The following is a 24047-nucleotide window of genomic DNA, read 5'->3' on the forward strand; positions in this document are numbered from 1 at the left end:
CTGTCATCAGTGCAATCAGACCACAGACCTGCCGGCTGCCGCCCCGGCGATGACAGCGGGAGCCAGGGCCGGACTGGGGAAATAATTCATACCGGGAGATATAGCGCGAAATATAGACCCAGTCAGGCCACTTTTTAAGCGGGGGGTCTGGGGGTCCCCCACCAGGATTTTTTTTGTTACAAAGACTTAATTTCCTGCATTCTGGTGAATTTTAGTGCATGTGAATCACAAACTAATGAGCCAACAATTGCTTAGTACAATGTACTGTTATGGACCTCAAATAAAACTGTTGTGGCACTAGCAATGCTACTCTCTCCACCTTCAAAAAGAAAAAAGCAAGAGCACAACATATTTTTCTATTTACTATTATAATACAGTTAACCACTCTCTCCTGTAAGGGCCTTTCTTTTTCTTTGTTTTATCCCTCTCTCCTCCACCCTTTCTCTTTCTTCCACTGTCCATCTTGACATCAACGTTAATTGACTTTCGCTCTACTGTATCTCTCCCGAGTCCCTCACTACCTGGCTCATTGCCTGGCTGTTATTCTGCATCTGAGTGCCGTCTGCCATTCCATTCGCCGCCTCCGCTGTCAATCAGTTGTATCGCCTGGTCCCGCCTCCACCAATCACAAGCGGCAACACGGCTCCATTGTGTGTGTGTGATCCGCGTGAGAGAGAGAGTCAGATAGTTCTCCAACTCTGACGCAGACAGTGAAATCCTGGTTGTTCCCCACCCATCTAGGTTATCTAACTATCGCGCCGCGCCGCCGCCACAACTAGAAACAATGGCATGGCAAAAAAAATAATTTTTTTTTTTTTTTTTTTTTTTTTTTTTTTTTTATATATCATTTTTTTTTTAATCTGTGCAGGCCAGGCCACCGGGAAAACTCCCGGTGCTCCCGATGGCCAGTCCGGGCCTGGCGGGAGCGACAGAACAGAACTGCGTCTGCATTTGATCTCATCTTGTCGATGGTGTAAAATGAATTGGGTATATTGTTAGTAAGTTAGCCATGTAATAAGCGGGATAATGTATAGCCTATACTCGGTCATTGTCGCAAAATAATTGACCTTCACTGACGTTTAAAACACCTCGGCGAGGCGCCTCGGTATTTTAAACTCTGTCTGTCAATTATTTTGCGACAATGACCTCGTAGCTATACATTATCCCTTACGTATGCGCTTGTGTTCCTGCACGTAGAACCGAGGGGTCCAGCTAGTCCGGTCTAAGAGGCGCATTAGACGTGGTTCAGACGAGGAGGGAGGCGCCGCTGCTGCTGCCGTCTCGGGGTTGAGTCTGGACGACCTGGGCTCCCAGGAGGCCACGGGGAAGCGGGTGTTCCTGGACGCACAGGGAGCCCTGCACTGGCCCGTTCTGTTCCTCTACCCCGAACACAAGCAGACCGACTTCGTCGCCGCCTTCTGTGAGAGCTCCTGGTACGTTCTGGAGATCTTTCCCTCTCCTGTCCCTCTAGGATTTAGTTTTTCTTGCACTTGAAAAAGATGACACATTTTGTTAAATTTTTTGTTGTTTAGGCTACACTGTAAAGCGTTTTTGAGCAGCGTAAAAGCATTATATGAATTAAATGTATGTATTTGTTTATCTTAAAGGCCTCATTAAATCAAAATAGATGTTTGTTCTTTTATCACATATGTCTTACACTGATTGGGTCTCATTCACCAACGGACTTGAGACAAAAGTTAAGAACACATTTTGTCGTAGCTCCACGATTTTCTTCTCGGGGATTCGCATCGTCGTAAGTGTGACTGGTGTGTACCACCATGTTCATAAGGGCTTTATTTGGGAGGAATCATGGTGATTGCGTTCACGTCGACTCTACAGACATCCTTGGAATTAAATAATCATAATAATAATAAATACAATTTGTATGATAAAAAATTTACGTTTACAGTCAATCGTGATGTCCGAAAATAAATACAAGTACTACTACGCGTGGAGAGAACCTCTCCACGCATTGATGAATCCGGGGTTAACTGTCGTAGGCTTTCTCTTACGAACTTCCAAGGAGGTTATTTAAGAGAGAACTTGGTGAATGAGGTCCAATGTCACTTATACGCCAGTATCTGTCCCAACAATTTGTCCCTACAGTTTCATAGATCACCTGGCGCTCATGTTTGGAGAGGAACTTCCACCTTGGGACACGGACAGGAAGTACCGGCCCCAAAATCTACAGGTTTGTGTGTTGTCCTCAAAAACATTTTATAAAAGCATGCAGATCCAAACGATAAATACTAGCTACCAGACAGAAAAACCCTGAGACAAATGAAATGATTGAGTCTGATGGAGTCTGTACACTAGTTAACATGGAGTCTGCACACTAGTTAACATGGAGTCTGCACACTAGTTAACATGGAGTCTGCACACTAGTTATTATGGTTTGTTTTGTTCTGATGGAGTCTGCACACTAGTTAACATGGAGTCCGCACACTAGTTAACATGGAGTCTGCACACTAGTTAACATGGAGTCTGCACACTAGTTAACATGGAGTCTGCACACTAGTTAACATGGAGTCTGCACACTAGTTAACATGGAGTCTGCACACTAGTTAACATGGAGTCTGCACACTAGTTAACATGGTTTGTTTTGTTCTGATGGAGTCTGCACACTAGTTAGGGTTAGGGTTACGGTGGAGTCTGCACACTAGGGCTGTCCCCGACTAAGGATTTGGATAGTCGACTATGATTGGACGAAATTTGCCGTTAGTCGACTATAAGTATAATATTTTTTTATTTCTTTTTTATCATTCCATTTGGGCTGTGGGGGTGCTTAATGTCTGAAGGAGTCGACTGAAGGCTTCTTGTCCTCTGCAAAAGCATGCAATTGGTCCACTGATGGATACATCTTGATATTTGTCTAGTCTAGTGTGTTCATTAGATGGGTGAAATCCTCTTTCAGTGCCTCTGTGCCTGTTTTCTTAGGCAGTTAGCCTCTGGTATAAATTATATATATATATATTTTTTTTTTCTTCGACTAAGAGGTTGGCAGTCGACTACGGCTCCTTTCGACCGATTAGTCGACTAATCGACTAATAGGGGTCAGCCCTACTGCACACTAGTTAACATGGTTTGTTTTGTTCTGATGTGTGGAGTCTGCACACTAGTTAACAGTGTTTGTTTTGTTCTGATGTGTGCGTTGGGAGTTTAGTAGGGGTAGGAATCACCAGAGGCCTCACGATACGATAGTATTGCGATACTAAATACCGGTATATTGCAATATGCTGAGTATTGCAATATATTAAATTAATATTGCGATTTATTACCTTTTTTTAGGGATGCTCGATATTGGCTTTTTTACCGATACCGATATTCCGATATTGTCCAACTCTTAATTTCCGATACCGATATCAACCGATACCGATATATGCAGGGTTTCCCACCCCAAAAAACGGAATAATTTCAGGTAACTAATCATTTCACTGGATATATATATAACAAATATTGTTATTGTTTTTTTCTTTTTTTAAACCGATACCGATATTTTCCGATATCACATTTTACTGCCGATATCGGCCAATAATATCGGTCGGCCGATAATATCGGACATCCCTACCTTTTTTCAACTGCAAAGTAAAACTTTGTCAACATGTTTTATCTAATCAAATAAAGTTCAGTCTGTTCATCTCACTTCAATAATTTTTATTGCAGAACATGGTATTTTCTCAAGCAGACAGATGTAAACACTGTAATCTGTGTTGCATGTACCTGACAAACTGAACTGTTTGTATTACAGTCATATTCCAACTTAACTGAATGCACGTGTGTGTGGACTACTGTACTATTACAGGTATTGAAATGAACAATGCAACTTCCTTATACAAAAAAAATATATATACAAAAAAATTTTTTTTTTTTTAATACATAATTAAATATTGATACTTGGTGTCCCTGTATCGATACAGTATCGCCACGCAAAGTATCGCGATACTACTACGTATCGATTTTTCCCCCCACCCCTAGAGTTTAGTAACTTTATTATACTGTGAATGTCCTCTCCTTTGTTCCCACTCACCTCAAACCCACATCAGACTACAAGAAAGAAATTAGTGATGCACCGATGTGAAAATTGTGGCCGATACCGATAACCGATATTAATATTGCTGTTCTGGCCGATACCGATATTTACTGATGTCGATATCTCTGTATAGAAAACACTTTTTATGATAATCAAATAAAGAGCTATTTTCCAAAACGCTTTTATTTTTATTTTTTTTATAAACTTTTGTAACTTATTTTCAGAAATGACAGATATTTTGATATTTGATTTAAGGCAAAAACATGTAAAAAGATTTAAAAAAAAAAATATATATATATTTTTAATATCGGCCCATATCGGCCCTATCTTGATATCAGACCGATACCGATGTGTAAAAAAACGGCCATATCGGCCGATATTATATAGGCGGCCGATATATATCGTGCATCACTAAAAGAAATATAATAAATAAAGTCCAATACCAAGCGGCGCTCTTTGTCCTAGAGGTCGCTGTTTGAGAGCATTACAGATTCTACCTTTAATGACCTTTTGTCTTTCCACCACTAAGCTCTTCTTTGAAGACGATGAGAAGGAGGCGCTGCACCAGGTTCATCCAGAGACGCCGCTCGCCACTCAGCTGCAGCACAAGAGGTTTGTCTGAAGTTTAAAGATGGATTTTAAACCCTAAACAAATGATCTATACTTGATAACAATTCGTATAAATGTTTTTTTCCCACCAAATAGTTCAGTAAACTGCTCAAAATGACTTTGCAGCATCTCTACACCTTTACCCTCATTGAGATGCAAGGATCTTTTAAATATGCTAATTGGCAACAAACCCCCGTTGATATTTACATGGAATTCCAAGACGGCAGCTTATTCTTTTAAGATGTGTCGATACCTACTCGGCTCTCTGTGTCGCTGAGGCTAAAGGTGTCCGGTACTACATATTGGACCATGACGGGTTCATCTATTAGTGACAACATCACACATGCAACTCAGACTTCAGGGAGGAAGTTCTGCACATAGCTATGTCCCGCAAATGACCTGCATTCTCAATCCACCTTTTGACCAATGCCCATAAATCCGAGCTGTTGAGGAATAGTTAATGTTTTAACTTTTTAGGTAGAATGTTTTATGAGAATAGCGCCACCATGAGGCAAGATGACTCAGAACTTCACAGGCCTCTTTGCTGTTGTAAGGAAATTGGACAGTGCATTCACAAGTAACAAATACCTTGTAACAAGTTACCTGGTTGTGTGTTTTTCTGAAATTTGATTTGATCTGGTGCTCACATGGTTTGGCCTCGATTATCTAAATGACACATTTGAAGATGTTAGTCCCCAGAGTTTGGTAAAAATCTGGTGAACAGGCTAGGAGGAGTCGGGGAAAAGGGGGTTCTTCCAATAATTAAAGATGGAAATTCCAGTATGGCAGACTTTATAGGTCCTTATGGTTGTTATGGGACCTTGGCGCTGCTGTGATGGCTGCCTTTCTGATCGCTCCGACGAGACTGTGCTCTATTTTGTTAATTTTTATAGTATTAGGAGTTTTATTTGCACCAACTGTTGGTGCATTATATGTGTATGACCGTCAGTCAATCATTGACATTGGATTACGGGAAACTTACCAACTGGATTACTCGCTGGATCAACTTTCCGAACCACATCAATGGCCGGAAGAAATCCTCCGGAGACTAGGACCGGATCCTTTGTTCCTAGACCCCAGGAAAAGACGTAGAGGAAAAAGGTCTGGGATCCGAAACAGGCTGAGATCCAGACGACACCGTACACCACTTCCCAGTATATTGCTAGCCAATGTACAATCAATAGACAATAAACTGGATGACATCCGAGCAAGGATTCAATATCAAAGAGACGTTAGGGACTGCAATGTCCTTTGCTTCACCGAAACTTGGCTAACACCGGAGGTTCCAGATCACGCGATTCAACCAACGGATCATTTCTTTATCCATAGGAAGGATCGGACACAATCAGAGTCCGGTAAACAACGTGGTGGAGGTATTGCCTTCATGTTTAACAAAAATTGGAGTGATCCAACGAATGTGAAGGAATTATCCAACTACTGCTCCCCAGAACTGGAATATATAACCATCAAGTGTCGTCCTTTCTTCCTCCCGAGGGAGTTAACGGCGATCGTCCTGGTCGGAGTGTATATTCCACCGCAAGCCAACAACAACGCCGCGCTCTCCAGACTCCACGACGAGGTAAATAATATACAAGCGACGAACGTTAACGCCGCCATTTTAGTACTGGGAGATTTCAATAGCGCCAATCTGAGAAAGGTATTGCCTGATTTCTACCAGCATGTGACTTGCAACACCAGAGGCGGTAACATCCTAGATCACTGTTACACGCAATTTAAAGGTGGCTACAAGGCTCATTCTGATAGTGGCTTTGGCAAGTCAGATCACGCATCCATTTTCCTTACACCAAAGTACAGACAAAGAATTAAAAGTACTCCCGTAGTCTCGCGAGAGGTGCAGAAATGGGATGTGACGTCAGAGGACACGATCCGGTCAGTGTTCCACAACACAGACTGGATTGTATTCCGCGACACAGATAACATTAATGCCTACACGGAGACAGTGCTGGACTATGTCTGTACTAGGGTGAAAGAAACAATCCCCACTACCAAAATGAAAGTTTACCCAAATCAAAAACCCTGGGTAGACAAATCCGTCCGTGAAGCTCTGAGAGAGCGCACCAAAGCATACAATGACGGCCTAGTGGCAGGCAACATGAATGACCACAAGGTGGCGCAACACAACGTAAGGAGGACAGTGTCAGAGGCCAAACGGCGCTACAGGGATAAAATTGAACTCCAGTTTGAACAAGCTGACTCTAGAGCTATGTGGCAGGGGCTCAAAACGATGACAGACTACAAAGGCGCCTCCCTCAAACTGAACAATGACATCTCCTTAGCAAACGACCTCAATACCTTCTATGCGAGGTTTGATGCTGGTAATAACAACACCAGCTCACAAGCCTCGGCAATGGGGGGGGGGGGGTCGGCTGCTGATGGAGGCGCAGTGTTCAGGGTAACAGAGCATGAGGTGAGGCGGACCTTTAAAAAAGTGAATATCAGGAAGGCAGCAGGTCCGGACGGCATCCCCGGCCGCGTCCTAAAAGTCTGTGCCGACCAACTGGCCCCAGTATTCACTGACATATTTAACCTGTCCTTAGAACAGGCTGTCATCCCCACCTGCCTGAAGAAGTCCACTATTATCCCTGTACCCAAAAAATCCAAGCCTGCTTGCCTCAACGACTACCGCCCTGTAGCTCTCACCTCCATAGCCATGAAGTGCTTTGAGAAGCTAGTAAAGGGCTACATCTGCTCCTCCCTCCCCATCAACATGGACCCCCTGCAATTTGCATACCGCCCCAACAGGTCCACGGAGGACGCCATATCCCATGTGCTGCACACAGCAGCATCACACCTGGACAAGAGGCAGGGGAACTATGTGAGAATGCTATTCATCGACTACAGCTCGGCATTCAATACCATAGTCCCCTCCATACTCATAGCCAAGCTCAGGGACCTGGGCTTGGGCTATGACCTCTGCCAGTGGGTCTTGGACTTCCTGACTGGCAGACCTCAGGTGGTGAGAGCAGGCAACTGCACCTCCTCATCCATCACCCTCAACATAGGGGCCCCCCAGGGCTGTGTTCTGAGTCCCCTCCTCTACTCCCTGTACACACACGACTGTGTGGCTCAGCGGAGTAGCAATACAATCGTCAAATTTGCTGACGACACAGTGGTGGTGGGCCTGATCTCTGCCAACGACGAGAGGGCCTACCTGGAAGAGGTCAAGGTCCTGGCGGGATGGTGCCAGGAAAACAGCCTCTCCCTGAACGTCAGCAAAACAAAAGAGATGATTGTGGACTTCAGGAGGTCGGGGGTCAAGGACTACAGCCCCCTCAGCATCGACGGGGCACCGGTTGAGAGAGTCAACAGCTTCAAGTACCTCGGAGCCCACATATCCGAGGACTTGAAATGGACCATACACATTAACAGTGTGGTGAAGAAGGCACGACAACGCCTCTACTTCCTCAGGCGCCTAAGGAAGTTCCAAGTCAGCCAGAAGATCCTTAAGAACTTCTACTCATGTACAATAGAGAGCATCTTGACCGGCAACATCACCTCCTGGTTTGGGAATAGCACTGCAAAAGACCAAAGCAGACTACAAAGAGTGACACGTTCAGCCGAACGCACAATTGGAGGGGGGCTCCCCACTCTCCAGAACATTTACAACAAGCGTTGCAAGGGGAAGGCTAAGAGAATTATTAAGGACTCGAGCCACCCGAACAACTGCCTCTTTGAACTGCTGCCGTCAGGCAAGCGACACAGGAGTCTCAAGGCGAGCACAGAAAGACTCAGAAGTAGCTTCTATCCCCAGGCCATCAGGCTGCTAAACGAACAATGAATGAACACTACACAACAACAACCACCAAACACACATAGCACACACATCCACACGCACACACTCACTTTAAACAAACACACTGTAGCACCCACTACACACACTTTATAGCACACACCCACTTTAAACAAACACACTGTAGCACCCACTCCCCACACTTTATATTTATGGATGAAGGATTGCACTACAACTCGTACACCTTACTGTAAATTGTACCTAAAATTGTACCTCATCCCACTTCTGCTTTGCACTAGATAGTACTGTACATTAGTACACTGCATAGTATTGTGTATTGTATATTATATGGTAACTCAGAACATTGTACATATGTCTATACCGAACAACTGTGACCTCATTCTTCTTCTAAATTCATGCTATATTATGTTATTATGTTATTTGATACTATCTTGTCTAGCACAGTCTCTGGAGCGTAACAGTAAGAAGCATTTTGTATGAAAGTATTCTGTACTTCTGTATGACAACTATTAAAGAACTTGAGAACTTGAGACGCATGTCTGGAGTTTCATGACTGTATGACTGACAGATCACAAATGATAAACTCATTTGAAAATGGAAAGCTCTCCCCTGGTGGAAAAGGGGAATGGTCATGGGGTCACTCAAATCAAGAAGCTTCTTCCTCTAGGGATCATGACTGTGCACAGCAAATTAGAAAAGTCTGGCAGCGTGGCTACATGAGTAGAGCTCCAGGACTCATGATCGGAAGATCACCAGTTCGAGCCCCGGTCAAGGCTGTTGTCAGAAAGTGGTGTTGTTGTCCAGCAGTATATATATGTGTCTTTACATACCTGCACATAATCCTTTTACATATCTGTAGATACTATATCTGTACATATCCCTTACCTACTCTTACTAGTGACGCTGCTAGCCTCTGATAGCGTGGGTGGCATTTGGCCCTTTAGAAGGGAGTCGTTATATACTCTCAGTAGGAAAGGAGCAACCAACACGGAGTAAGTTTTATAAAATTCTGTAGTATAGCCATCTGGCCCGGGTGATTTACCACTTTGTAAAGATTTGATTGCCTCAGTCACTTCAGAGATGGTTATAGGCGTGCCTAACTCTTCAGCTTCCGCTTTATTCGCCTGAGGGTACTTGAGAGACTTGAGGGGGTTTGGGCGATCCCAGTCCTGCTATGAAGATTCCGACGTGTAAAGTTTAGAATAATAGTCAGAGAAAATTTCAGAAATTTCCGTAGGGTCTGTTGTAGTGACACCTAATTGGGATTTTATCCTGGGAATCAGTCTAGACTAGAGGCACTCACCACTCGTGCTTGGTACGCAAGTAATTTTCCGGCCATATCCCCCTGTTCGAAAAAACGTTGCTTGGTGTGCAAGAGTAGTCTCTCGATCTTACTAGTTGAGAGCAAGTCATATTGTGATTGGAGCTGGAGTCCTTTCTTGTATAGAGCAGGAGTTGGTTTAGATGAATACTGGATGTCCAATCGTTTAATCTCATCTGATATATCCGTTAATTTGGATTGTTCCTGCTTCCCAAAATGAGAGGTAAAGGAGATGGCCTGTCCGCGGAGATATGCCTTAAAGGCCTCCCAGAGCATGTCACTGCCAACTTCAGGTGTGTCGTTTATCTCAAAGAAGACTTTTATTTGTGCATGGATAAAATCCTTAAATTCAGGTTCAGATAGTAAGTGGGAATTGAATCTCCAAAATTTAGAGGGTGTTCTACCCTGGGGGAAGTTAATTTCAATGGATGTCGGGGCATGATCGGAAATGACTATACTATGGTACTTAGTAGCGACTACATTATGTAGTCGTTTTTCATCTAGCAAAAAGAAGTCTATCCTCGAATACGTGTGGTGGACATGGGAGAAGAAAGAAAAGTTTATCGGTAGGACATTTTGCTCTCCCAAGGGTCTATAAGGCCAAGTTGTTCCATATGAAATTTCAGGATGTTCGCTGCTTTGGAGATGGTAGTTCGTCTATCCGAGGACCTATCCAATTCTATGTTTTGGACCTGGTTAAAGTCTCCTCCGATAATTATGTGATGATCATTAAGGTTAGGTATCGAGGAAAATAAGTTAGACACAAATGTATCATTGTCCCAATTTGGCGCATATATTGAGGCCAAAACCACTGGAATGTTTTGCAGCCTGCCCGACACTATAACATATCGTCCGTCAAGATCAGTTAGAATGGTGGCAGGCTCGAAGGGTACATCCATATGTATAATGATTGCAGCTCCCCTGGCTTTTGCTGAGAATTTAGAATGAAAATCGTGTCCCATCCATGCTCTCTTAATGCGGGGGATATCTGAGGTGCAGATGTGTGTCTCCTGTAAAAAACAAAGGTCACCCTTGAGGTGTCGTAGATGGTTAACTACCTTATTAGCCTTGATAGAGCTATTCATCCCTTTGACATTCCATGAGACGAAACGGATGTTCCTGCCCGTCACTGCCATGTTCTGTCAAGTATATACATACCTGATTTGAGAAGATAAAACATTAGAAGAGAGGAGAAAGGTAGAGGGGGATAGAGAAAAGGGGGGGGGGGGGGGCGGGAGTTGACGCACACACATACAACCATACACAACCATACTCACCCGGGGGTACATCCCTTGGTCCCTATGGGAACAGCAACAGCCTCTGTATCTCTCAGGATACTTTCCTTCCGGTGGGGACTTCATCCTCACTCCCCTTTTCCCCCCTCTCTCCCATCAATTTCGAAAAGCCTCCCATATGGTTACGTATAAACCTTTAAATTGTGTTAAAATAACTGCCAGAGAAATAAGAAATAAAAGCCAAAACAACAAAAGGGATGCTTAAATTCAAAAATTAAAGACTGGGATAAAAATCAAAGATACTTGCAACACAACTCGGGGCTTATCCATTAGAGATTAGACATAAAAGCGCTACCAATGACTCCCAATAAGGAGTGTGGACCATAGAAAGTTAAGAGTGGACAAGTAAACCGAGGCGTTACAGTGTGTGTAGGTCAGCCTATAATTCCGTGGACCTGGGCAAAGCCCGCCTCCAACTTACAGCAGCTCGGGGAGAGTGTCTTTAGCCCCTGCTACCAAGCCCACTAGGGATATCAAGATTGCAAAACCAAAACATAGTTGAAAAAGAGGTGCCACTCTCCTCTCTTCTCTTCACCCCTTTCTCCTTCTGCCTATTTAAAAAACAAAAATTATATACATACATTTAAAGAGTAAAATATTAATAAACATGAGGTATATGCAGCTTCAGGGGTTACACAATTCAGGGACCTCACAATGTACCTAAAATATGTATAGGGAGGTAATATGGTTAGTCACATTCGGCAGTGTCAGATACCTATACTTTAAGACAGTAAAAAGAAGCGTGTGCAAATTGAATTGGTTCAGTCAGTACTAGGGATGGGTACCGAATTCGGTACTTTTGAGGTACCGAACCGAAACACGTCGGTACTACCGAGTATCGAATCAAGTGAGAAACCGAAGGAAAAAAAAGAATAATAATTTTTTTTTTTACTTTTTTTTTTTTTAAACTTTTTTTTCTTTTCATGTCAACGTTCACACGCACAATATATGCTTACCTAGGATTTGACTTGATTCAACAACAAAGCAGTCGGAGCAATGACAAGCCGAAAACTGTCGAAATTGTAGTTATTTGAAGTTTGGATTTTTTTTTATGACTGAGGTAGGCAAATAAAATTTCTTGAGACTAAAGTACAGAAAAAAGGTACCGTTGGGTACCGGTATCGATTCACAGGTATCGGTTCAAATGTGAAAGGTACCCATCCCTAGTCAGTACCTTGGGTGCTTCTTGAAACCTGCATACACAACCCCCACTACCCAATAGGTACTATCCGGTTTATGTGTATTGAGACATTCAAATATTAAGTTTCAAGTTTCTTTAATAGTTGTCATACAGAAGTACAGAATACTTTCATACAAAATGCTTCTTACTGTTACGCTCCAGAGACTGTGCTAGACAAGATAGTATCAAATAACATAGTATAGCATGTAATTTAGAAGTAGAAAATGAGGTCACAGTGTTCAGTATAGACATATGTACAATGTTCGATGCAGAATAGACGTAACTGAGTTACCATATAATATACAATACTATGCAGTGTACTAATGTACAGTACTATATAGTGCAAAGCAGAAATGGGATGAGGTACAATTTAGGTACAATTTACAGTAAGGTGTACGAGTTGTAGTGCAATCCTTCATCAATAAATATAAAGTGTGGGGAGTGGGTGCTACAGTGTGTTTGTTTAAAGTGAGTGTGTGCTATAAAGTGTGTGGAGTGGGTGCTACAGTGTGTTTGTTTAAAGTGAGTGTGTGCGTGTGGATGTGTGTGCTATGTGCGTTTGATGGTTGTTGTTGTGTAGTGTTCATTGTTCGTTCAGCAGCCTGATGGCCTGGGGATAGAAGCTTCTTCTGAGTCTTTCTGTGCTCGCCTTGAGACTCCGGTATCGCTTGCCTGACCGCAGCAGTTCAAAGAGGCAGTTGTTCGGGTGACTGGAGTCTTTAATGATTCTCTTAGCCTTGCCCCTGCAACGCTTGTTGTAAATGTTCTGGAGGGTGGGGAGCCCCCCTCCAATTGTGTGTTCGGCTGAACGTGTCACTCTTTGTAGTCTGCTTCGGTCTTGTGCAGTGCTATTCCCAAACCAGGAGGTGATGTTGCCAGTCGGGATGCTCTCTATTGTACACGAGTAGAAGTTCTTAAGGATCTTCTGACTGACTTGGAACTTCCTTAGGCGCCTGAGGAAGTAGAGGCGTTGTCGTGCCTTCTTCACAACACTGTCAATGTGTGTGGTCCATGTCAAGTCCTCGGATATGTAGGCTCCGAGGTACTTAAAGCTGTTGACTCTCTCAACCGGTGCCCCGTCGATGCTGAGGGGGCTGTAGTCCTTGACCCCCGACCTCCTGAAGTCCACAATCATCTCTTTTGTTTAGCTGACGTTCAGGGAGAGGCTGTTTTCCTGGCACCATCCCGCCAGGACCTTGACCTCTTCCAGGTAGGCCCTCTCGTCGTTGGCAGAGATCAGGCCCACCACCACTGTGTCGTCAGCAAATTTGATGATTGTATTGCTACTCCGCTGAGCCACACAGTCGTGTGTGTACAGGGAGTAGAGGAGGGGACTCAGAACACAGCCCTGGGGGGCCCCTATGTTGAGGGTGATGGATGAGGAGGTGCAGTTGCCTGCTCTCACCACCTGGGGTCTGCCCGTCAGGAAGTCCAAGACCCACTGGCAGAGGTCGTAGTTCAAGCCCAGGTCCCTGAGCTTGGCTATGAGTATGGAGGGGACTATGGTATTGAATGCCGAGCTGTAGTCGATGAATAGCATTCTCACATAGTTCCCCTGACTCTTGTCCAGGTGTCATGCTGCTGTGTGCAGCACATGGGCTATGGCGTCCTCCGTGGACCTGTTGGGGCGGTATGCAAATTGCAGGGGGTCCATGTTGATGGGGAGGGAGGAGCAGATGTAGCCCTTTACTAGCTTCTCAAAGCACTTCATGGCTATGGAGGTGAGAGCTACAGGGCGGTAGTCGTTGAGGCAAGCAGGCTTGGATTTTTTGGGTACAGGGATAATAGTGGACTTCTTCAGGCAGGTGGGGATGACAGCCTGTTCTAAGGACAGGTTAAATATGTCAGTGAATACCGGGGCCAGTTGGTCGGCACAGACTTTTAGGACGCGGCCGGGGATGCCGTCCGGACCTGCTTCCTTCCTGATATTCACTTTTTTAAAGGTCCGCCTCACCTCATGCTCTGTTATCCTGAACACTGAGTCTCCATCAGCAGCAGACCCCCCCCCCCCCCCCCATTGCCGTGGCTTGTGGGCTGGTGTTGTTATTACCAGCATCAAACCTCGCATAGAAGGTATTGAGGTCATTTGCTAAGGAGATGTCACTGTTCAGTTTGAGGGAGGCGCCTTTGTAGTCTGTCATCGTTTTGAGCCCCTGCCACATAGCTCTAGAGTCAGCCTGTTCAAACTGGAGTTCAATTTTATCCCTGTAGCGCCGTTTGGCCTCTGTCACTGTCCTCCTTACGTTGTATCGCGCCACCTTGTGGTCATTCATGTTGCCTGCCACTAGGCCGTCGTTGTATGCTTTGGTGCGCGCTCTCAGAGCTTCACGGACGGATTTGTCTACCCAGGGTTTTTGATTTGGGAAAACTCTCATTGTGGTAGTGGGGATTGTTTCTTCCACCAAAGTACGAACATAGTCCAGCACTGTCTCCGTGTAGACATTAATGTTATCTGTGTCGCGGAACACGCTCCAGTCTGTGCAGTCAAACGCAGCCTGGAGCGTCTCCTCTGACGTCAAATCCCATTTCTGCACCTCTCGCGAGACTACAGGAGTGCTTTTGATTCTCTGTTTGTACTTTGGTGAAAGGAAAATGGCCGCGTGATCTGACTTACCAAAGCCACTAGCAGAATGAGCCTTGTAGCCACCCTTGAATAGACCTGTCTCAAACCCTGCCCCTTTTCTTGATCCTCCAATCACAGCTGTCGCTTACCTCTGACTTCCTCGTACAAAGTCAGAGGTAAGCGACAGCTGTGATTGGAGGATCAAGAAAAGAGGGCAGGGTTTTGAGACGTTACCGCCTCTGGTGTTACAAGTCACATGCTGATAGAAGTCAGGTAAGACCTTTCTCAGGTTGGCGCTATTGAAATCACCCACCACTATAATGGCAGCGTTAACGTTCGCCGCTTGGATTCTATTTACCTCGTCGTGGAGTCTGGAGAGCGCGACATTATTGCTGGCTTGCGGTGGAATATACACTCCGACCAGGACGATCACCGTTAACTCCCTCGGGAGGAAGAAAGGACGACACTTGATGGTTATATATTCCAGGTCTGGGCAGCAGTGGTTCGATAATTCCGTTACGTTAGCTGGATCGCTCCAATTGTTGTTAAACATGAAGGCGATACCTCCTCCACACTGTTTGCCGGACTCTGCTGATCTGTCCTTGCGGTGGATGAAGAAGTGATCGGCCGGTTGTATGGCGTGGTCTGGGACGTCCGGCGTCAACCACGTCTCGGTGAAGCAGAGAACATTAGTCTCTAACGTCTCTTTGGTATTGAATCCTTGCTCGGATGTCGTCCAGTTTATTGTCAATTGATTGTACATTGGCTAGCAATATACTGGGTAGTTAAGAGGAGCATGTTCACCCTGAATATGCTCACCCTGCATAGAGAGTCATATGTATATAAGTAAATACATACAAAAGAAAAGACAAATTAAGATAAGAAAAAAAAGGAAAAAGATTATATACATATATAAAAAAAATAGAAATAAAAAAAAAGAAAGAGGGGGGGGGGGGGGGGGCAAAAACAAAAAATACAAAATAGGGAGCAGAAGAAAACGGCACGTAATCATTCACAAGGTCATGGCTATAGCAACCTGGTTGGCATATGGTTCCTTTTGAAGGAGTCCCTCCGATTGAAATAACAATAGTCCCCTTCTGAGGCATTGGCGGACAATCTATAGTGACTGCGCACTATAATAATATAGCCAAGGTCCACAAGTTCAGCCGAACACTCAGTACATCGTAATCATGTCTAATGCTGTTGGCGTTGGTTTCAGCTGTCCCCGAGTGTCCGTTGGGCCTAGGTAAATGGCCTAGTAAATTCAGACCCAGTCACTGCGCATTGAGTACTCCTAACGCGTACATATAGAACCTTCATTATCCTATCAAACCGATCCCTTCTGTTTATTTAGCAGCCCCTAAACAGAGGAAACGTCTACAGTTTGAGTGAGAGAGAGACGTATGTAAGATAAGGGCTATCAAAGAATAATGAAAAAAAGCAAAAAGGCGTTAGAAATACGGGCAAAATATAATCCGCGTCGGCTGTTTGGGAAGCATAGAGTTCAGTTTCAGAAGCCAGTCCGCTTAATGTCAATAGCATCCCCCCATGAGGTCTAAATATCAGGTCTAACGCAGTCGACCAATGTAGCCCAACCAATGTCTATAAATTCAGTCTCGCATTCTACATTCATTGTTCATTGTTCATTGCTCCTGGCGTCAGATTAGTTTACCACTGGGTATACGTTGGGTAGCCGTCCACGCTAGGCCTTGAGGTACGCTTCGGCATCCCCAACAGACGTGAAGCGTATTCTGTCCCCGCTCTCTTCCGTGATCATCAGTTTAGCAGGGTAGTGGAGACTAGGCCTCAGCCCCCGCTTGTAAAGTAGTGCCATCACATCGCGGTACGGTGCTCGCTGTTCCAACACAGCCGGGGTATAATCCTTGTAGAAAGCAATGTGTTGGCCGTTGTATAGCATCTCCGCCCTTCTCTTCCTGGCCTCCCAAATCACCCGTTCTTTAGTTTGATAGTTATGAAACCTGATGATAACAGGCCTAGGCTTTTCACCCTGCTTCGGTTTAGCTGCCAGAGACCTGTGTGCGCGGTCCAATTCTGGAGGGTTAGGGAGGGTCTCTGCCCCAAGAATTTGGGGTAAAAGGGTGGCGAAGAAGGATGTTGGTCTCGGGCCCTCAATCTGCTCTGGTAGTACAATGATCCGAAGGTTGTTACGTCGCCCTCGAGCCTCGAGGTCCTCAGCCTTAGCCTTTAGCACCGCATGGCCGGCCCTCAGATCCGCATCAGAATTTGCTTTCCCACCCCTAACACTGCCAATTGTGTTAGTATGAACGACCAGCCAAGCTGGTAGCAACGCCGAGAGCTGGGCTCGAACCCAGCATCTCCTGCGTTAGTGGCGAGTGCCTTGCCCACTGCGCCACTTAAGTGGTCTGCACACGGCGGGCGACTGACGTCGCCTGGCGATGCGATCGCCTGTTGCTCAACGACAATCGCTTGCCCCTCCACACCAGGGGCGACCGTCGCTCTGTCTAGCTGGGGGTGTGGTTATTTGCTTCCCCCGGGAGATATAGGAGGACGGACCCGTTATGTTGTTGTGAAGCGAGCGTCTTTAATAGCAGGTAGCTGTGTTGTGCGTTTTGAGGGGGTATTATTAACCTGTAAAACCCATATTGAGCTGGAATTAAACCAGTATACGAATACAACCTCTCCTCATTCTTCCTGACATTACTGCATGCCTGATCGCTACGATACGTTCATTACCACCGATTGGACAAGTATTGTTATGCAGCTGCTGAAAGAGTGTTTTTTTCACGGAAGACGCAAACTGTTTTGTTCTCAACCATCATTTTCTTTGGACAATAAACCTTACAAACTACATCAGCTGCAGCCTGGACATTAAACTGTCAACATCCACAACTTCTTTTGTTACCCGAGTATTAAAACACTAGGTGCATCGTGGCGCATTGTTCATTTATTAGTTAATGACAAGCGGCCACTATAGCTTCTCAAACTAACGTTATTTATTTAAATTGTTCCCGTTAATAATAATGAACATAAGTAGCATGGTAATAATACGTAGGTTATTGATCAATGAATGTATTGATACATTAAAGGTGTACAAATGATACACCAGTAGAACTTCTGTACTACTTCTACTGTAGAAGTCATGTTATTTCCTCATTGTCCCTGTGCCGTCGCCTCAAAAAATAGGATTGAGGCGATATTTAGCAAGGAGACAGAAATACCTTGCCGACCGTCGCTTCAAAATCTCCTGCCATGTGTGTTCTCTCATTCATAACAATGGAGGCGATACAATTCTGTCGGTTGGCTCGCTAAAAAAATCGGTCGCCTGGCTAAAATCGCTCGCCGTGTGGGGACCCCTTTAGCCGCCCTGGTAGTACTAATTTGTATATTTTGTACCCAGTTTAATCACCTGTACATTGTATATCACTACTGCACTTTACTGCTACATTTGCACTCTGGTTGGATGCCAAACGTATTTCCGTTGTACTGTAGTCCCTGCCTACCATGCATGTCTTTATGGTGTGGGAGGAAACTGGAGTACCCAGAGGAAACCCACGCGAACACAAGGAGAACATGCAAACTCCACACAGAAAGGCCCCCTGCTGGGGTTCGAACCCAGAACCTTACTAGTGTGGACTAACTTCTGCACCAACTCTGTTTGTATACTCCGTTAACTATGGCCCAGTCCACACGAACGCAGGGTTTTATGTAACCGTGATTTAATGTTCGCGGTTGCACTGTTCGTCCACACGCAACCGGGTTTTTGGAACACTGCAACCGTGATCATCTAAAACCGGAGTCCAGGGTGAAGTTTTGGGGGAATCCCGGTTTCAGTGGTTGCGTGTAGACATAGTAACCGAGATTATTTTCAGTGTTTACGGCAGAGCTGTTGCAAGTAGCGTTATATGAAAATTATTGTAACAAACTTTTGTTCGAAACGTATCGTCCAGATATTGGACCTGGCCACCATCACCAGTAAACAAGCAATAGGGAGGTGTAGTGGTTATGTCATTTTCGTTTTTTCCTGTTCCACCCTCTGTGGAATGCAATGTATTTCCCCATTGACCATTTCTAAATCGGCTAGTTTTAGATAAATAAAGCATTAACGTTGGCATGGTGTACCTTTCTGTGCGTATTTAACCACAATCTATAGCTCAACATGAAAATATTCGCAATTAATCGTAAAGGTAGCAAAATAACAACGTTTATGTTTTCGTTCGCTGGGAAACTACACTGCTATTTGGCGCTGCTGACTGACGTCACCACAACGTAGCCTCCTGCCTACTAGTCACAGACCTAGGATCAGATTTCCCTTACATTCCATAAGCTTAACAATTCGTACAATGGGAAAATAACTAACCCTGAATCTGTGGCTAGTATCTGTTTCACCCAACACTAGTGCTCCGTGATCATAGCCATGTATCTCTAAAGCTAACCACTATTTGTAAAAGCCACAACCACGTTACCATATTTGTATTTATAATTTTAATCGTATAACGTTATTTCGCTGCATATTAAATCACTGTAAATACTAATGTAAATCATTGTGTCGTTGTACATATTGTATATAGTTTATAACGTTAGTAGCTAGCTAGCTAGCTTGCTAGTCGGCATTCCCGAAAATCCTAACGCCCGATTTAAAATGGTTCTCTCCTCTTTGTATACCTTTGTCCTCACAAACAAAGTATTCTGCCAGGGAACTTATGGACACGCCAGTAGTAGTAGTTATAAGGTGTTTGAGCTTGTAAGTTAACGTTAACGTTAGTTAGCTATCGTGGTAGCCCCTTTCGTGACTGATGCACCGAGTGCCTTTTGCCCGTGATGGGGGAAAGGCGACAGCCTAACAGACCAATAGCGGCTGTGTACTGAACAACAGGCTGCCTACTGGTAAGTGTAGTTCTTTTTTTACGACAAATTAAAAACCTCATAACTACCTTTGTTTCAACCAAAAATGCTTAAACAATCATGTTAGTGGTAGAAGGGAACTCATTTTGTGCAAAAATGGAAAGCTTGCCAATGTTCATGCGGCAGACTTGTTACAATAGCCGATAATCCATTTTCCCAATGATAAATCCCTATACGGGTGGAACAACCAGTGACGTCAGACTACGCCTCCCTATAGCAAGCGATATCGGGGGTCCCTGATGTAAACAAGACGAAAGTATTTTTTTGGTCTGCATCCCCTTAACAATTGTTTGTATTGAGCCGTATTGTATTGTACCCATTCTGCAATCTCTTAAATAAAGTTTTCATCCATTCATTCTACTACCGTTAACATTACTAGTACAATCAATAGCGAGCGATATAACAACATTAACCAGACTGCTATATCAACAATGTTTGTGTCCAGCAAGCTAGTCTCCCATGTGTAACGTTAATTAAGCATTAACTTATGTTGGAAATGACAATTATCTATTAATTAACGACGTGATGATTAAAGTATTTCCACTCCATTCCATGATACTAGCGCCTCACCAGCTAACCACACGTAAGCCAACAAAATCAGCGATCTTTGCACGCTATGTACTAGGGCTGACCTTCGAAGCTTTTTTTGGCAATCGAAACTTCGGGGCCGAGCTTCAATTTTAATTCGAAGCTTCGGGGAAAAAAAATATATATATATATATATTAATTATAATTTAATTTTTTTTTATCTTATGTTGAGGTACTTGTACAGCACTTTGGTAAACTTTGTTGTTTTTAAATGTGCTCTATAAATAAAGTGGATGCAGTGGGGTGCAGTGGGGCCTGGGTGCAGTGGGGCTGCTCTCACAGCCAACGACATGACATTACATAATTATGTTGCAACCTTCGTCTATCAAGCAAACAATTATATTATATTTAATTTATAATTATATCAGACAATGCACCTACAAAAGCAGATGATTACAATTAAATTAGCCAACTTGGTAACACATTACACATAGCAGCATAGGCATAGCCTTATTAATGTTTTGTGTGGCGTCGCCGTCGTGTACAACGTTGTGATATGCCATTTTCTTCTGGCATATCTGCCACTCTGCTTTTTGGGCATTGTCTTTGCATATTTTAAAGTGTAACCACACGTCTGATGACTTCTTCGTCCACATGTCTGCTGCACATGTCCTTGTTGTTTTCAACACAGATAATCTCCATGTGCTTGTTGTAGAGAGGTGGAGTCGAGGCGCCGCTTACTTTAGTTTCATTGGAATGGAGGCGCAAGATTTTGGAGGCAAAAAAATATATAATAATATATATATATTTTTTTTACTTCGATTTTTTTTTATGTTCGAAGCTTGTGCCATCGAACGAAGCTTCGAAGTATTTAAGACAGCCCTACTATGTACTAGGGCTGACCCCTATTAGTCGAATAGTCGACTAATCGATCGAAAGGAGCCGTAGTCGACTGCCAACCTCTTAGTCTAATGCAAAAAAATTATACATAGTAGACAGCCCTACTATGTATGCTAGCCGCAATGCTAACTATTATAATGGTAAAACCCAATCACATTAGCACGTAAGCTAACAAAATCAGCAATCTTTTTGTGAGACAAAACTCTCCGCTCTTGGTGGTAAATTGTGTTGATGTTGGTTTTGTTTAATCAACAAATGAGGCATAACACACAGTGAATGTATCCTTTTTTTGTTTATTGCACTTTGTTCTTGCTGCAAACAAATAATGAATGCTAATGTTCATGTTCAAGCGAGCAATTTAAAGATGGCGGGTTTCTGTTTTGTGCAGGACGTTATAACGTAGTGACGCATTCAACCCTTCTTATTGGTTGAAATGGCCTTCATGTTTGAACTACATCGCCACCTATTGCTTTGGCATTGTACTACATGTATATTACATCACTCTGTAGCGGATTTGAGCAGTTCCGTAAGTATGCGGTTATTTTTTTTAAACCACTCGTGTGTAGGCTACGGAGGTTTTTTTTTTTTTTTTTCTTTTTTAACCTCTGTCAAAAATACCTGTGATCGTGTGGACTGAACCTATGTCTGCTGTCTTCACATGTGTTTTGTGAACTCAGTCAACTTGCTGTCTTCACAGGTGTTTTGTGAACTCTGTTAACTTGCTTTCTTCACAGGTGTTTTAACTCGGTTAACTTGCTGTCTTCACAGGTGTTTTGTGAACTCAGTTAACTTGCTGTCTTCACAGGTGTTTTAACTCGGTTCACTTGCTGTCTTCACAGGTGTTTTGTGAACTCAGTTAACTTGCTGTCTTCACAGGTGTTTTGTGAACTCGGTTAACTTGCTGTCTTCACAGATGTTTTAACTCAGTTCACTTGCTGTCTTCACAGGTGTTTTGTGAAAGCCGGCACTCCCAGCTTCATCGTGTTGGTGAAAGGCTCACCGTTCTGCAAACAGTTCCTGGCGGGAAAGAAGGTCCACAGACTGTAAGAACAATGTCTGTCATCTGCAGTCCGTCTAGACTGCCTGCCCTGACCCCTGACCCCCGGCGAGAGAACCCTGACCCCTGACCCTGAAGAGAGAACCCTGACCCTGAAGAGAGAACCCTGACCCTGAAGAGAGAACCCTGCCCTGACCCCTGGAGAGAGAACCCTGACCCTGAAGAGAGAACCCTGCCCTGACCCCTGAAGAGAGAACCCTGCCATCGGTGATGCAGGAGTTGCCCATATGAGCCCTTCTGGTAGGGAACCCTAACCCTTCTGGTAGGGCACGACCAGTCGCAAGAAATCTCTGCAAACGGGAAATATACAATTTACATATTGGAACCACACAGAAGGCTACGGTCTCATTTCTAGAGCAATCATGTGAACAACGCAATTGGGAAAACTGCGCACAAATGTATCTTTCTTGAAGAAATGTCACGTTTTTTATTCTCACCATTTTCTCTTCACCCTCCTTGCTTGTGGTGACAGTTACATAGTGCAGCTTGGGAGCATCTGAGACCGTTGAATTATGGGCTGTTGCATATCTCACTTGTGTCATGCACTCTGTATGGCTAACACAAACATTTAATTTCAATCTTTTATTTAATCTCGTTAATCATTGAGAGCAAGCTCTCATTCACCATGATGAGGAGAATATTACAGATATTACAAAAACACAGAAGGGTCCTTAGTCCCATCTAGCAACATTGTGATTATGAGGTGGTCATTTCCGGCAATGGCCTTAGAGATGAACAGATACCAATGTTCATTTAGCCTCTGCCAGAGAACACCAACCCGCTTCATCATGCAGCATGTAGCAATGAGTGTCATATCTGTCACCAATAATACATCTGCACCAAAAGCAAAGCAAAAGAATGGTCGACTATCGAATGCTTTTGACAGATCTACAAATAGTGCAATGCAATGTTTTCTTTTATCTAGGGATTGATACTATATCATAAAAATAATGTCAATGACATGGTTAAAAAAAAAGATGCATGAATTAAATTGTCAAAAGTAATACACATGTACCTATTGTATTCTTTACTGATACACAAGAAAAGGTTATTTTAATTGAGGAAATATTATGTCAATGGCAGTTAAAAAACAAAGATGCATGAATTAAATTGTCAAAAGTAATAAATTTACTCATTTTACTCTACTGATAGTGATACACAAGAAAAGGTTAATAGCGCAATTTTGTCACTAAATGGCCAATATATATATATATATATATATATAATAATAAAAGAAAATGTTGTAAAAATGTATGATTACAAAACATTTATTTCATCCTTATCTTAGGTTAGGGTGTGAAGTGAGAGGTTGAGGTAAGGGCTTATAAAGAACTTTCTAGGTGAAAATGATGAGTTCTGGCACTACAGCTTGGCCAACACATTCTACTACTTCAACCACACTCCTATGCAGAGAGTTGGACGACGTTCCACTGTCAAACATCTCTGCATATTTATTTATGTATGTATTAATATAATACATTTATTTCTACATTAATCTATTGATTTCCACGTTTCTGTCTTTATTTATTTATCTATTTCTGTGTCTTGTATGTTAACACATTGGGCGCCGGGCATTGTGCCCATCATTATACCCAGTCTGCCAGCGCTGTAAGCCTATGGAGATGTTTACCTTCTTTGCAGGGCTATAACTTTTTAAATATTATAGCTATATCTGCATTACTATGGCCCAATCAACATCGATTATCTATCGTTCCGGATGTGGGAACGTTATATTTTTTCATTCATACATTGTTGTGTTAATACCGTCTAGAATATAAGTATGTTTTTAAGCTTTTCTGCTGTAATTCCAAAAATGCTAGTTATAGGCCCTGACGCATATGATAGATTATCGATTGGCGTTCCTTTCCTATACACGCTATATAAAAAAATGTACATGTATATGATCGG

General features: G+C 43.5%; 1 protein-coding gene across 1 annotated transcript in view; it reads left to right on the forward strand.

Moving 5' to 3' along the window:
* Positions 1-23579, forward strand: part of ttc4 (tetratricopeptide repeat domain 4) — a 31759-nt gene extending 8180 nt beyond the window's left edge. Inside the window, exons 7-10 of the mRNA XM_084309757.1 lie at positions 1198-1433; positions 2107-2191; positions 4560-4642; positions 22030-23579. Coding sequence (XP_084165883.1) covers positions 1198-1433; positions 2107-2191; positions 4560-4642; positions 22030-22129 — 504 coding nt within the window. The 3' untranslated portion in view covers positions 22130-23579. The remainder of the gene's footprint in view (positions 1-1197; positions 1434-2106; positions 2192-4559; positions 4643-22029) is intronic.
* Positions 23580-24047: the final 468 nt, after the last annotated feature.

This window comes from Notolepis coatsorum (genome assembly GCF_963971535.1).
Source record: "Notolepis coatsorum genome assembly, chromosome: 3".
NCBI classification, from domain to species: Eukaryota; Metazoa; Chordata; class Actinopteri; order Aulopiformes; family Paralepididae; genus Notolepis; species Notolepis coatsorum.